This window comes from Hippocampus comes, unplaced genomic scaffold (genome assembly GCF_001891065.2).
Source record: "Hippocampus comes isolate QL1 unplaced genomic scaffold, H_comes_QL1_v1.1 scaffold86, whole genome shotgun sequence".
Taxonomy (NCBI): Eukaryota; Metazoa; Chordata; class Actinopteri; order Syngnathiformes; family Syngnathidae; genus Hippocampus; species Hippocampus comes.
This window is the reverse complement of record NW_017805882.1, coordinates 1029095-1045566: the sequence shown is the minus strand read 5'-3', so window position 1 is coordinate 1045566 and position 16472 is coordinate 1029095. Positions and strand designations below refer to the sequence as shown.

The 16472-nt window shown below is 39.3% G+C and overlaps 1 protein-coding gene across 4 annotated transcripts in view; it reads right to left on the bottom strand.

Moving 5' to 3' along the window:
- The window catches only part of grk4 (G protein-coupled receptor kinase 4), a 50261-nt gene that overhangs the window by 9186 nt on the left and 24603 nt on the right, over nt 1–16472 (bottom strand). For all 4 annotated transcript variants that reach the window (XM_019889273.1, XM_019889274.1, XM_019889276.1 and 1 more), the window contains exons 3-8: nt 10898–11010; nt 7522–7599; nt 7314–7414; nt 3456–3548; nt 2271–2334; nt 1732–1872 (exon numbers count right to left, since the gene is read on the bottom strand). In XM_019889273.1, coding sequence (XP_019744832.1) covers nt 1732–1872; nt 2271–2334; nt 3456–3548; nt 7314–7414; nt 7522–7599; nt 10898–11010 — 590 coding nt within the window. The remainder of the gene's footprint in view (nt 1–1731; nt 1873–2270; nt 2335–3455; nt 3549–7313; nt 7415–7521; nt 7600–10897; nt 11011–16472) is intronic.

The window sequence follows — 16472 nt, the reverse complement described above, 5'->3', positions numbered from 1 at the left end:
GTTGCTTGGCAACAGAGCAGCTCTTCTAGATAGAGAGGTACATGACGAGTCATCAGTTCTGCCTGCAGCACAGAGAACGAACACACAAAACGTGCGCGAAAAGAACCATGTCAATCCCAGGTGACACAAGCTTGTAAGGGTCGGCAACAAGCCCACTCCATTCTCCTTGCGTGTGCGTGCGTGTGTGTGAGTGAGCAGCATGACTCACTCTGGCAAGACACTCAACATAGCTCACCCATCATCACAATGTAACAACTCAAACTATTGGCTTTAAATGGAGAACATGGAGACGCTCTGCCATAAACTTCAATGTGAATAAGCTGCGAGCAGTCATGCTGTGTTTCATGGACCCAAACCACATTAAACACAAAATGGAAATCAACATTTTTTTGATAATAGTTTTTGATCCCTTTTGGAAGCTTAACTATGTTTCAATAGAAATAATGACATCTGTTATAATAACCTTGTCTGTAAAACAATAATTCTAACAAGATTAATACTGTCAAAAGTCAAGTTTCTGTTCCTATTGAGTCAGATTTTTAGGGGCACCTGACATTGAAAAAATAACAAAAGTTAAACGTACATATCCCCGACTTAATTTGAGAAGCAAAGCCATTAATTACACTCGCCTTTATGTTTCCAGATGTTCCCTTAGGCTAAGGACTGCCAGCTTCACATTCCTGACCCTCGGTGCTTTGGCCCAGCACACAAGAAATGGAAAGCTTGTTGACTCTCAAAAAAAAGTGATCAAACTTGCTCTTCAAGTGGCAGCCAAATATGACCACTTGTTCTTGACTATGCCTCAGTTTATCGAATTGCTCAGTCGGAAAATCAGCCAAGTGAAACAGCACTATTAAAAGCATTCTGCATGGTGGTACAGAGGCAGGTTAATGATTTTTAGAAAGGGGTGGTTTAGGTTCTGTTACACATACTCAACGAGACCCACTCGACTGCTTTTGTCTGCATTCTGTGTGCAGTGTGTTGTGGGCCACCAAATTCCATCAAAGACTCAATGTCACTGCAACAAGACACACAACTCTTTTCTGAAGTAAACATGCAGCGCTGTTGTCAATCCACAGACACTGTTATTTAGCATATGTATGCATTCATATTTCGGGATGGTATAGATCTTAACCTGTTTTTGTTTTTCAAAAATGCTTCAGTAAAACATAGAAGAGTCTTTAAGAGTGTAAGTTTCCCCCTCGGACGAAATTAATTGATTACTTTGCACTTGAACTGAAATCAGTACCAATGTCATTTTCACCAAGAAGTCACATTAAATAAGCATTTTACAGGCATTCCCATAATGTAACCATTTTATAAGCATTCCCATAAGATAAACTGCAAATGAAATAAAAGTGAGCATGTTTGCAAAATCCTCATCAGCAGTACAGCTGCAGCTTAGAATTACCTGCAGCTGCTCAAAATTACCATGTGGCATGTGATTTGTTTTCACATGTACAGTTTCATTCCATTCGCTCTCTTTTCACTGAACCTGAGAGGCACACTGAAAACTGTGGACATCAAAATGCAAAATAGCTATGTATTTGATTGCTGATTGGGATTTTTTTGCAAATATGCCATTTGTTCCATTTGTAGGCGCGCACGCGCACACACACACACACACACACACACACACACACACACACACACACACACACACACACACACACACACACACACACGATACAATTTGCTTGAAAGATTGAATAAGAAAAAGGTAGTACTTACTACAAAACTACTGTTAACTTTTTCTAAAATTCGTTTTTCGTTTAGTGCCATTGCTTCACCTTTTCTTTTCTTCACTCGTTTCTTTTCCAGCTTTTTACAGGCGTACATCTTACCGGTGGCACGTACTTGGCAGGCACAAACCTGGAAATAACAAGTAGCAAGGACACAAGAACAAACAATTTGGTGTTAGACAGTAAGTCAACATGAAACCACAGGATTTTACTATATTCAATTGAGTACGCTCATGAAAGGTGTCGTGTCACCCCTAAGGCTGCGTTCAGACTGCAAGCATATCTGATTCCAATCAGATTCCTCTTGGACAAATTTGATATGAAACTAACTCCAGAGAGTGGTCTCAATCCGTCTTGCAAAAATCCGGATTTTATGTTTGTGACTGTTCAGACTACAAAAGAGGTATCCAGTTTCAATCTGGATGGGCTGAAAATTGGATTTTAGCTGGCAGACTGAACAAGGCCTAAAGGTTACTTAAAATGAATTCACCACTGTATCAGTATAAATGTTATTTTGAAGACACTCACCTCACCAAATCCACCTTTTCCTAGTACTCTGTAATGTCTGAAGGTATTTTTGGTTACTGGTTGCCTAGAATGGAAAGATAGGAAGAATGACAGCTAAGTTAAAATGCCATGTGAAGCTGGAGACTGAACAATACACTAATTTATTATGATTTATTCACACTACTTCAGTTTCCTGCCATGATGCAAATTATCATTCATTATTAAATATTCAAACAGAGTCAGCAATAAGAAGCGCCACACTTGTGTTTTGAGTAGAAGAAGTAGAAGAGACTGTTTGCCTTTCCTTTATGGTTCAAGTTCTTTAAACCATTTATAGTATATTCCCTTTGAGAATTCTGAGAGATGAGCATTTCATACAAGGGCAACTGTGCATCATAAATGCGCAAGAGGAGTCAGGGCTTTACATCAACCTTTACACTCGTAGAACTGATGCTACGAAACTTTCTCAGTTGGTTGCACCAGGACATTTGGCAACACCCATTTTTTTGTGAGGGGGCACAGCTAGACCATCCATGGTGATGAAAAGAGTAATCTTTTGATTTGCTTAACAGGACACAACCACTGGAGAAGTACTGAGCAGTATATTGTGAACAAAGATCATTAAGACAAGTATATTGGGAGTGAATTCCTAAGCTGCTAGCTTCTTATGCTAGCTGCTACCTAGTAAACAAGTCAACGACTGGTTAGCTGACATATGCTAGTTACTCGGAAAAAAAAGTTAGGTTATGTGTGTGTTTTTGATTGACTTCTTTCTATACTGGTATGCAGTTAAAGTTATAAATAGTCAGAAGCATGGTGAGTTCCTTCATTACACTCATCACTCATGACAATTATTAATTGGATGTCTAATTGCTTCTGACTCGGTAATGTATGACCAGGTAACTAATGTCAACCAACATGAAGGAAGGTTGACATTAGTTACCTTCTTATTCTTCTTCCACCTTATTTCTCACAGACCTTAGAGGCCTACAATGTAGTAGGATCTCACAGCATTTAATTTCAGTTTATGAAGGACTTGAAAATTCTGGTTAAAACGGTTAAAATGTCCAACATTAGCTTTGTCTAGAGTCTAGACAGAGTATCAATGTTTTTCCAGTATCATAATTGTATTAAGTAACCGTTCTGATGCAACAACCTACAGGAAATAAGCACAGTGGATGCTACACAACAAGACTAACTTCTCACCTCTCCAACCATTTCCACTGCAGGAAGCGAGAGAAGTACATGGACTCCTGGTAGGAGGAAAATGGTGCACCACTTAGATAATCACGAACTATTCTGGGGAGATATAGAAATGTTTTGATCAAAGAAGAAATGTTATAGACAATTTTTGACAAATACATTGACAGCAACAATGTTTTAAGAAAAATACAAATATATTCTATAAAAATCACTGCATCCGCTGTGTGTAGGTCAAAGGATTTAGCGAATTGGCTTTATGCTTCATAATGGTGGAAAAGGTGGCAACACAGAACTTTCTTGAAGGTGTCAACTGTCACTAAAAGTTAACTTGACCCTGGATATCTGGCATGTGTGTGATGTCTTCAACTGCTTTGACTACATGGTGATTAAAATACCAAGAAGGTCAAGAAAACCCTTATGTTTCCCATTCCAAAAGTGTTATGAATGCATGGCAGCGGACACACAAATTTTTACAATATTTATTATCGTTCTAGAAACATAAATAAAAAAACTCAGCACTAAATAAGAACTTTTCACGAAGAAAAAAGGTGCTCTACAACAAAAAAAAAAACCTTCTTCAAACCATCTGAAGTGCCTGCTGTTTTCCTAGTCTAAAAATACGTTTAAAAAAACACACTCATATGGCAAGGAGACTTTCCCTTGCACATTTTGCGAGTGTTTCATAGCTAAATAAGATGAGGAAACTGTGGCTGATATTGGCTCCAGATGTGGTAGAATTTCCACAAAAGTAGCACCATGACTGCTTTGTAAAAGCAAACAGATATGTCATCACAGATCCCAGTAATATATGACATCAATGTCGGCTCTCTTTTGTGAGAAATATTTTTCATATTGCAGATATGAGAGGTTTTGTCTGTGAAGATGATATCTCACTAAGGGTCAAATGATTGTGTGTTTAAGCGAATTTGGGGTTTTTGTCAGGGTTCATAAAAGGTTGAAAATGTTTGCAAGAATATTAGCAAGAAATGGAAAATGGACCAAGCAGTGACGGAGGTGGAATTTGTCTGTGAGTATAATTGCCACTAAACGGGTCAAGCACCGACGGACCGCTCAGTCAGTCACTTGAGGGACGCCCGTTTTGCTGACAACTGACAGAAATACGCCAGGCCCCGCCTGTCTAGTGTGTGTGTTCACGAGGTTCAATCCAAGCAGGTTGCTTCCATTGACTATGTATGGACACATGTTGAGCTTCCTGTATAGTAGGTGGCAGTAGGCACCAAAGAGCTATAATCCGCCAATGTAACAAGACGAAGGAGAAGAAAAATAAGAAAACTACCACGACAAAGTATTTATAGCCAGGAGTGCAAGCGACTTGGATTGGATTTTACCCTGGGCCTCAAGGCGGAGTGGGATTCTGGGTAAGGTCAGCCATTTTAAACTCAACGGCAACAAGACTGACTGACGCGAGGGAACCTGGCGTGTTTGATTGTGAACTTGCTCAGCTGTTCATTTCGGACACAGAAGATTAGGACTTTATGGGTTTGAGGATGACGATTGATAAAAAAAAAAATAATAATAAAAAAAATAACGTGAGTACAATGTTAAATACGTCAAAGTACATCCAAACTCAGTTTTGCTCCTGCTGCCATTTTAAAAATATATGCTAGCGTGCATGGATGCTACCATATTTTTTTTTATCAAGCGTATGTTTTACCACACCTGCGTACAATAATACAGTGCATCTTGTGCATGTCTTAAATACAGAAATAGCAAACGTATCTGACACTGCGCCTTTTAATATGGTGCGCCGTATGGTTGTGAAAATAAGGTAGCGATATACAGACTGGAAGACAAGTGAAATTTACTGACCGAAGCAATGACGTAAGTGCAGTTGAAATAACATAAGCGACTGGCGATTACAGTTTGGCTCAGGCCGCTGACGGATCACGAACCGGCAACATTCTGTCAATTGCCCAGCCTTGCTGTACGAACCCTGATCAAACCCCCAAATTTGCTATATTCACAAGCAGTCATAAGCATCCACTGTTCAGTAAGATACGAGCTTTAAGCAGGGACCGATATTGGTCATTAGAAAATATTGTTATGTGGTGATCTGCTCTATAACCCCAAACATATAACCGTGTTTGTTACACAAACCATGTTTTGGGGATACCAGGTTCTGGTCGCAACTCTCCCCTTCCACAATAAAGTTATGTATATATCAAAGCTCAGTTATCAGGTCAATAGACAAGACTTTGTCTTAGAGGTTGGAACAGTCCAAAGACATTTAGTGAGGGAGGAGTTGAGCAGGGGTTGGCTGGGTGCCCAGCCCTTGACAGACACCACTGGGAGCAGAAATAAACATTGCTACAATATGGCTATTGTTTGAGGAAGGCAGAGCAAGAGGAAAAGAGAGGAAAAAAAATAGACATGTTAATATGTGCGATATGGACAAGCATACCCGTTTGAACTTGGCATGACAAAAAGTTGCACAGCAATGCAGGAAAACCCGTGAGTGAACAAATCATTTCTGGTCTGCAACCAACCATGAAAATGTCATGTTTCCATGTGCAGCACCATGCTTTCCTTTGGGCTTTCCCACAGAAAAAAGATGAATTGAGAAAGAATTCTGTATTGAAGTCAAAGTTCCACCAGGGATTATAAGTAAAAATAGTGTACTGCTACCATTTTGAAACGCTAACAAATATCATGTTGTTCCATGTTTCTGCACTGCGCTGTTTTGCCACCCACTTATAATTTATTTAAACTTTATTTATCAGGTAAGGCAATCAAGACCAGATTCTCATTTGCACTGCCAAACTGGCTGGAGACAGCAGTGAACCAATGCAAAATAAAATCAAACACAATACAACATACAATACAATACATGCTGATTTATATAGCGCTTTCACAACAGCGGCAGCTGTAACAAAGCGCTTAACAAAACAGTTAACATAAAGTAAAATAATAAACACAACACATAACATAAAACACGGACAGTCGTGCAGTCCTAACCACAATCAAATACATCCCAACTTGTCAGTGTATCGATTTTTAGTGTTGCTTCCTATAATGGTTTTCTGAAACAGCTTATCACACTGAAAATTCTGGAGTACATTTTAAAATGCCTACCAGAATTTGTGTTTACAGTATATGCATGTGTTCTGGGAGTCCTGTGTGGATGCCTCTGGAAATTTGAATTTAAAAAATGATTGATTTCACCGATTGTGGGTGATTAAAGAAGCCAAAATTGGAATGGACGTGTTAAAATACATTTTACCAGTGTCATAAAAGTAAACGGTTCAAATTATCCTGAGTGTTGTCTTGTTATACAAATGGGAGAAACTTTTAGCAAGTGAAAAAAAAAAAGTGTGGCAAATTCCAAATCAAGTCATGTGATGAGAAGCAAGTTCAGTCTTATAATCCCCGGTTTGTTTGCTCCTGGCTTGCAACACCAGCAGCTGAAACACCTGCAAGTGTGCGTGTGTGCTTGTGTGTACACGTGTGTCTGCGTGAACACTGAGGCTGCAGTTGTTTTCATGCCAGCCATCCGGATGATCGCTTTGCCCAATGAACTTTTTCCCCTTTTTCAATCACTTTTCCTCTTTGTGGGTGTGTGTGTATGTGTGTAAAACTGCACAGCAGGTGCCAGCTGCCTCATCGTCACTAGTGACAGGATGCACACAACACAGTGTGCAAACACAAACCGTGAAGGAGAGCGGTTCTGCTGGTGCCACTAAGCTGCGAGGGCGCAGACTCGTCATACAGAAAGCCTCTGACAAACATTCCTTTTCATTACAAGAATATATCCATTCTAAAAGAGGAGGTTCAGTTAGACCCATGTTACATAGCCTTAAAAAAAAACTAATCCAAAGGGCCATACAAGTGGAGAAAACTTACTTGGTGCAGTCATTGAAGAGCTCCTTACAAGGACTCTGTTCAAGTCTCTCCCGGCATCCAGCAACCACGTCTTGGGGTATGCCTGGCAGATGGGCTGCCGACTTGAAGGGGGCAACAGAAAGAACTCTTGACAATGGGCATTACACAGGGGCCAGGTACACACATGCCACTATGCAGAATGGCTGTATTGAGTATGAACATGGATTACCCCATTATTGAAGTAAGTGTCTAAAACATTCAATCCGCAGTCCCTCCGCTTCTCATCGGGAGCTAGCTGATACATGGCCTGTCAGGAGAACACAGGCAAGAGCACACGCATTACAACAATCCCCACTAACACTGACATTTTGCATACCTCGACAGATAGGGTGAAGGAATCCATTGAAGGCCGGAAGACAGAGAGGAGAGATACAAAGAGGAAAGAAGGAGAGGACGAGAGGGTCACAGGATATCATGAAAGAGAAGTCACACTGAGTGGGCCCTCACACATATCAGCGGGAGAGGCCATTGTGGTTTTACAACTGGAGGTCAACTGGCACAGCTTTTAAGTCTTTTTTTTTGCCACAGGATGTGCATGAGTAATGGGGAGTCCTGCGTCAACAGTCTTGACATCATACCAACATTGCACACGTCAGAGGCCAGCTATGGAAACTCAGAGAAGTACAGTACTGAGTACCATGACTAGCAGCGGCAACTCTGCTGTGAGGTCTGTGAGGGAAGTGACACACAAGATGGTATTGTTTTTCTTTCATTGTAATCGGTATTTTTTTGTTTGCGGATCACTTGCAAAATTATCGTGGGCAGAGAAATTTGTCTCACAACATTTAGACTGCAGTAAAAAGTATTTGCTCTCCAATTCCTTTTTATGCAGTTTTACCCAATGTAATGTTGAAGATCAAACCAATTAAAATGGCAGATAACCTATGTGCTGTAAACATAAAACTCAGTTTTTATAGGGTAAAGTATTTTGCGGGGGTAAGTCAGAGCTACCCGTCTCTGTGTGGAAAAGTATTTGCAACCTAAACCTAATAACTGGTTGGTCCATTCTCAGCTGTTTTTATTTGACTCTAACAACTGAAATCAAGCATTTTCTTTAACTGGCAATGAGTCTTTCACCTCTCTCTGGAGATACTTTGGCCCACTCCTCCTTGCAGAGCTGCAGAATTTAATTCAGCTACATCAGAGTGTTTGAGCATGAACGTCTTTTTTTTTTTAGGTCATGCCACAGCATTTCAATCGGATTCAAGTCTCGACATTGACTAGGCCACTTCAGAACCATCAATGTTTTGTTTTTCTATCTATTCAGAAGTTGACTAGCTGGCGTGTTTTGGCTGTGTCCTGCTGCAGAATACAAGTGCGCTTCAGCTTGATGTCGCAAACTGAGGGCTGAACATTCTTCTTCAGGAGTTTCTGGTAAAGAGGAGAATTAATGGTTCATAAGTCATCTAGGTCCTGAATGAGTAAAGCAGCCCTAGACTATCACACTACAACCATGTTGGACGATGCGTATGATGTTCTTTATTTGTAATTCTGTGTCACACTAAGGTAGATGTAACAAGACAGCACCCCTTCCAAAAAGATCACGAAATCAGATAAAAAATGTTTTGCATAATTAAGACACGCTTTTATATTATTTTTGACCAGCGGTGTTTCTCACCTTGGGACTGCCATGGATGCCATTTTCACCCAGTCTCTTCCGAATTGAGTCATGAACACTGACATTGACTGAGTCAATAATAATAACAACACATTTTATTTATAAGCGCCTTTCAAAACACTCAAGGACAATGGAGGCCTGCTGTTCTTTAGATGTTCTGGATTCTGTTGTGACCTCCTGAATGAGTCATCACTGTGCTCTTGGGGTAACCTTTGAAATCCTCCCACTCAAGGGAAGATTCACCACTGAGCCATGTTTCTCTCTCTGTGGATAATGGCTTTCACTGTGGTTTGCTGGAGTCCTGAAGTTTTAGGAATGGCTTTGTTCTCCTTTCAAGACTAATTGGTGTCATTTACTTTTGGTTCTTGAATTTGTTTGGATCGTGGTATTTTGTTGCAGTTATTTGAAATCCTTTGGCAAACTTCATTTTGTCAGACAAGTTCAATGTAATTTACTGATTTGCTGAGTGAACAGGTCGGGGGCTAATCCAGTTTGGGCGTGATCGGTGAAAAACTCTTGAAAAACCGTGATTAGCCACAGTTAATTCATGATTTAACGAAGGAGGTGTTAGCGGCAAGTGCTTTTTACAGGCAGCTTCAAATAGAAATCAGAAAGCCGGCCTTTGTCTAAATCAGTATTTTTCAGTCCACTGGTTGTTCAGCAAATGGTGGGCAATTGGCTAGTATGTATGCCTCACAGTGCAGAGGTGTAGGGCTTGATTCCAGCACTGGTCTTCCTGTGTGGCGTTTGCATGTTCTCCCGGTGCCTTTGTGCGTTTTCTCCAGGTACTCCGGGTTCCTCCCACATTCCAAAAACATGCATGGCAGGTTAGTGGAACACTATAAATTGACCCGAGGTGTGACTGTGAGCGCGGATGCTTGTTCGTTTCAGGGTGTCCCCCGCCTACTGCCCGAAGACAGCTGGGATAGGCTCCAGCACCCCACGCAACCCTTGTGAGGAAAAAGTGGATTAGAAAATAGATGGACGGATGGATGTTAGTAAGAGCCAAACTTGTTCCAGCAGACTTCGACAAGCAAAACACATTTCTAACTTCACACATTATTATATTCTGAACTTGTATAGTATTGATGGCTTTCATAATTAATAGTGATGGAATTAAGAGGTATATTACGTCAAGTAAAGTCCCACTAAAGCCCATGTATCAAATGCACAGCCCATCGCTGGTTTCATGTCGGGAGTCAATGTAGACCGCTTCAATCTTTTGTGTCCAGCCACCGGTCCGCGGATCAGTACCGGGCGATGGCCCCCATTTAGGATCGGGCCACACAAAAACAGACCTGTAAGCTGTGAGCAAATTTACTCTCAATCGGAGTCCCCCTTCTAACATTGGTTTGCAAGTTGAAATAAAAATAATCCGCCAATAATTGAAAGAAAAATTAGTAAACAGAAAGTAATGGTAACAAATTGACCAAATGTACAGCTAAACGCACAGCTGAATGGCAGCCCTGACTCCAAAGATGAAGCCGTTTTGATAAGAGAAGTTCCTCTCCAAGCAGTACCTCCGGAGCGACGTGGAGGAGGAAGCTGTTGTGCATGGTACGTCGTCAAAAACAAGGCAATACACAAAAGCTGTTGAATCATTTGAACAACTACCACCCAAGTGATCAAGTGGAAAGCATGAAAATGTGAGCAGAGTTTGCACAGCCTGACCACTTAAACATTAGCAGTTTAGTTGCTAATAACTAGCCGGCAGCCACCGGATGAAAGCAGCAATCAATCGTGTCATCTTTTGATCAGTCACATTTGCAAGCAGTAATGATGCTAACGCCATATGTTAGGTCATAACTTGCAAAATTGCACGTTTACATTCTAAGGTGTTTTTTTCATTCTTGATTGGGACATTTCTTTGTAGTTCACTGTGTCATTTTATTTTATGACAGAAAAATTAGGTTGTTGAAAATCTTACCACAGCATCCATGAATTCGATGCAGCGCTTCAGCTCTGGCCTGGTGTCACAGTACTGACGAAATAGAAGCCGACCAATGGGCTGTTTCTCACAAAGACTGGTATAGTCCCTTTCTGAGAGGAAGAAATAAGTACGTACAGCGAGAATTGATTATCAACGTCTTTCTGTGACATTCCACAACACATTCAAATGCCAAACAAAGACACCAAATAAAACAAAAGGCATGCTTTAGTTACATAAGAACAAGTATACAACATAATTTTGCAGGAGAACTATTTTTCTGTCTGCTTTTTCTTTTTTTTTGATCTCGATGGTTGTCAGCCCTAAAACACACTTTCTTACCTTCTTCTAAAAAAAAAATACTCTCTGGCCAACTTTGAAATAATGCAGAAACCATTTTGGAGTCACTTCATTTCAAACATTTTGTTGATCATGCTGAGGAAAATTTATTGAAAATAGCCCACAAAAAAGTAAGCACAGACAGTTATTACAAAAACAGGAGGAGAATATATATATATATATATATATATATATATATATATATAAACTCACTGTAAAAACAGAAAATCATGGGTGTTTACATGCATGCAATCTGTGCAAGAGGGCTCATCTATTCTGACCAATGTATGTCCATCTGAGCTGTACAGCCACCAGGACCAAATGAGGAAGAAGCCAGGACTTATCATGTCACAAGCTGAAAAAACACATGCATATATATAAAGACATAATAAGGACATATTACAAAAGAAAACATTCACACGTGTTTCTAGAGGTATGAAGAGGAAGCAGAGGATGAAAATGTCTGAGGGGTGAGACCTACATAACAACCTGCAAAAGAAAATCAAATCTTTGTGACAGCTCTCCAAGTTCCACGGTTTATTCACCAGCATTCCCTCTGTTCTGCAGCACCCTGCTTCTTGTTCAAACGTATTCACATGATCACAAGGTCTACGGTTATGCTGGTAGGGGAGTAGAAGATTGTAAAGATTGTAGTTTTATTGACTCTCTTCGTACAATGATTCCCAAACGACTTTGGTGCTTCCCTGTCAGATGGAAATGGCTGTCAAATGCAGTGCTCTTAAAGGCCAATTTAGAGAACCCGTACAATAAAAACGGACCTCCAACAACACGGAGTTGCCGTGGAAGAAGCAGAGCAGCTGGCACAAGATCGCCAGCTTTGGAAAAAAATCTGGTGCATATGGTCAGCTCAACGGACAGGGACGGGACACTCCGGCCCTCGCTGGAGCACTAGTAGCAGTAGTAGTAGTGCAATAAAAATCTTTAGAGCATCCTTCTGCTAATGTGCGGGCACCCGCAGCAGCTTCTCTTGTTGTCTGTTGTCTGTTTAAGAGGGAGGAAATTTCATCTGTGCTGTATGTTACACAATACAGCACATTTGACAATAAAGGTGTACTTGATACTTGAAATCAAGTAGGGTAATTAACACTAGGGACAATGTGCACAAATAGTGGGGAGAACAAGTATTTGATACACTGCTGATTTTTGAAGTTTTCCCACTTACGAAGCAGGTAGAGGGCTGTAATTTGTATCAAGGGTACTCTTCAACTATGAGTGACAGAATCTAAAACAAAAATGTTTTGGGTTTTTTTTTTGGGGGGGGGGCAGGATGAGGACTGGCACAATGCATGCGGTAGAGCTCCACATATGTTGTAAAAGTGTGTCTATAATTCTTCAAACTTGGGGTATGTAAATGAAAGCACCTCATAGGCATAAGGTTATTCAGACAGTGTGAACTGCTTAAAATTGTGAAAATGCATGTCTCCTTGCATTATGGAAAAGGTCGCAACAAATACCATCTTAACAGAGGTGGGCATCGTCTGTGAGCTGCCATCAGTATTTCAGGCCAAATAAAGAAAAATAAAAAGAAAAATATGTGTGTCTGTTGTTTTTAATTGTTTTTTTTCTTTATTTGACTGCAAGTCTGCTTGTGCTACACCTGCAATCAACCCTGGCAAATAACTTCTTTGAATTATGCTAATCTCAAACTGAAAATAACGAGTCTTGATTGAAGGAGACCAAATAAAGGCACATAAAGATGGAAGGAGATGGAGGACTGTAAATGGGTAGCTGACACAAAGGCTACAGGCCCATAATGCAATCTAGGATTCCTAGAAGTGACCTACTTGTCAAGGCTAAGGCCAAATGCCTGACATTATCAAGACACAACAAAGACACTGCTATCAGTGTCTACACTCCCTTACGAAACAAAAATATGTTGCAATACAGTCAAACCTCGGTTTTCGAACGTCTCTGTTCTCGACCAAATCAGTTTTCGACCAAAAATTTTGAGGTATTTTTTTATGCCTCGGATTATGACCGAAAATCGTTTCGCGACCAAACTGAGCGCACTTGAATGCGCCACTTGACTCCTCTCGCCTTCATGACCCGAGGAAGTAACGCTTCCTCAGGTAGACGAGGAAGTGACGCTTCTTCGTGTAGCATTCCATTGTGAGCAGACGTGTTCAATCAAGATTTTTTTTTTTAAAAAGAGCGTGGTTTCGGTTTTCAAACAAATCGGTTTTCGAACAGCCTTCTGGAACGGATTACGGTCAAAAACCGAGGTATGACTGTATATTGGAAGATATCGTGCAATACATGAAGTAATATATTTTCATATATGAGATTTTGTATTTATATTTTCTAATATATTTCAATATAGGCATAGACCATATATGTGTATATATTGATAAATATATTTAAAAAACTGTTGCAATTAAGACCAAAAAGGGCACTATTTTTCACATGTAATAGTCTGTCTATATATTTTACAACATATTGCAATATACAGGTATAATCAAATATATATTTTAATTACATAATCTGATAGTAGAATAGACTTCATCCTACCCCCACATGAGTTTCATTCGTAAACAGAAATGTTTTTAAATGTATTTTTTCCTTTTATTGTTCTATGTCTAATGTTCTCATGCTAAAATAAATTAAATAAGTGTATAAAATAGTGTATCCTTTGAAGAAAATACAATGATGACAAAAAACAAAAATAGTATTACAAAAATACAATTTATTTTGGGAGTCTACAAAATTGTACCATAGTGACCAAACCAATCATAGCGCTGTATTTCGCGCCCGCGCTATGGTGAACGCGTCGGTTAGTAGAGGCACGGAAAAGGAGAGGTACAACTTCATATCAGTTTATTTATTTGGGCACAATAATCAGACAAGAAGAAGGAAGTGACACATTGTCTTTTGTGAAAATGTCAAAATATAGGTTTTCCCTTGTTAGTTGGGCCAATGGGCCTGACAAAGAGAAAGCCAGCATCGTTTCAGTTAGCTGGATAATTGACTTTGACCCAGCGGCCGCTACTGACAAGAAATATCTGGTTGAATGTCGAACGACAAACGCCAAGAAACCAGCGAATGGATGGCCCGTCAAATTGGATGTAATTCTTCAGTTAGCAGGTAAGTCTGCCTTACACACTCTCAAACATCGCTTTTCACTTATTTCCTTAAAGTTGCTTTATTATTAAGTACAGCGGGAAAGATAGTTTAGCTTGTTAAAATGTGTATCCCATATTTGACTATTTTGCAGGGTAAAATTGTCATGTAATTATTTGTTCTGCAGCGTTAGAAGTCAAGTTCAATATTAAACATATCCTTCTAAATTCATGTAGAAAGAGAGCCTACACTGAGAGCTGCTGAGCGAGAGCCAGCAGCTCAGTGGGGGTATACCGAACAGGATGAGAAAAGGAAAACGCCTGGACTTTGGTGAAGAATATTTTAGTGCCAGTAACAAAACAGGTAATCTAGATTTGTCACATTCTGTATTGGATTATTCATGCCGTAATAACAATAAAAAAATAAATTTTCTGCCCTTTAGAAAAAAGCCAAAGTAGCAACTCAAAGATGAATTACTGACAGGGGGCAGTCATTCCAGCCCTGGTCCTGAAGAATCATCGAGCCAGGAAAGCTGCGATTTGACCAAAGATCTGCAGAGCCAGATCAAGACCTTACACAAAGAAAACACCAAACTGTGGCACATGGTAGTTAAGGGCAAGTATTGAAAATTGTGTCATCAAATATGACAGTATATAAAACTTTGAATTAGTGATTATTCACATTTTGTACTTATTTTGCATTGTTTGTGTGTATGTTTATGTGCATGTTGCACACTATGTTAAAGTTTACACTAAATGGATTATCCATAAGTGGATAAAGGGTGACGAGCAAGATTTTGGTCACAGCTGCAGTGTCACTCAGAGAAAGAATTGCACTCCTTTGTGGTTAAAGTGTCGAGTTAGATCAGAAACAGTAGTGAAACTGGCAGTCCGCCACTACATATCAATTACACCTGAATGTTTGCAAACATTGAGTGGCAGGGCGACACAAGGCTACTTATTCACTACTGAACTTTGTCTAGCGAAGTGACTTGGTGAATGTTGGAGTGTTTAAATCCTGCATTGTTTGAGAAGTATGACTATTCACCACAACTGTTTTTTTCAGCAAATTGTGTTTAATCTCCTCAATGCACAATTTGGACATTTTAATCAAAACTCAGCTATTTATGTTGTCATGTTAGTTATCCACTCAGTTATTTTGCTAAGGGTGTTGTAGTGATGCAAAAGGTGTAGAACCTCTATTTAGAATTTTCACCATTTAATGTTGCACTGTTCCCCCTCTACCTCTGCAGTCAGAATTTGTTTTTGAGCTGATGAAAAATAAAGGTGGCTTTTGATATACCCATTAGTTTGGGTTTAGTGTTTAATATAAAAATTTGCTCATATATTAAACATGTATCTGTATATAGTTGTGACATTTATTTCCATATAATATTACACACACACACACACACACACACACACACACACACATATACATATATATACATATATATACACACACACACATATATATATATATATATATATACACACACATATATACACACACACACACACATTCTATCATATTGGTCATATATCTTTACATATATCACTAATATATTGTCCAATTGTAATATATGATTGGAGTTATTTATAAATGCAAAATTACATATATTTTGCACTATATAAATGCATATAGTACACATTTTTTAATATATTGCAATATATGAAAAGTGGCAATCATTTGTATATTTTGCAATATATTAAAATATATAACAATATATTATGAACAATATATAATATCTTGTACAATATATGTATTGACAATATTTCATAAATGAATTTAAAATATAAAATATATTGGGAAATGACATTGAATGCAATACAGTAAATATTCCCATCCCCGGAATTCTGTGAAAAGGAATTTCCTTCACATGGAACAAAAACCTATGCATTAACATTTTGACTCCGATATTACATGTTACCGGAACTTACGTAAGCGGAAATTCCACTACCCGTAACCCGGATTGAGACGTCATACCGCGGGAGCTTAAATACACGCAACGCCCACCCGATGCTATGGAAAGACATGACGCTGAGACACATTTTCACTTCGCGTTTTTCGATCATCAGATTCGAAACGACAACGTGTGAGTTTTTATTGGCGTGCATTTTACTGTAATTGTGAATGATTTTAACTTTATTCACTTAAC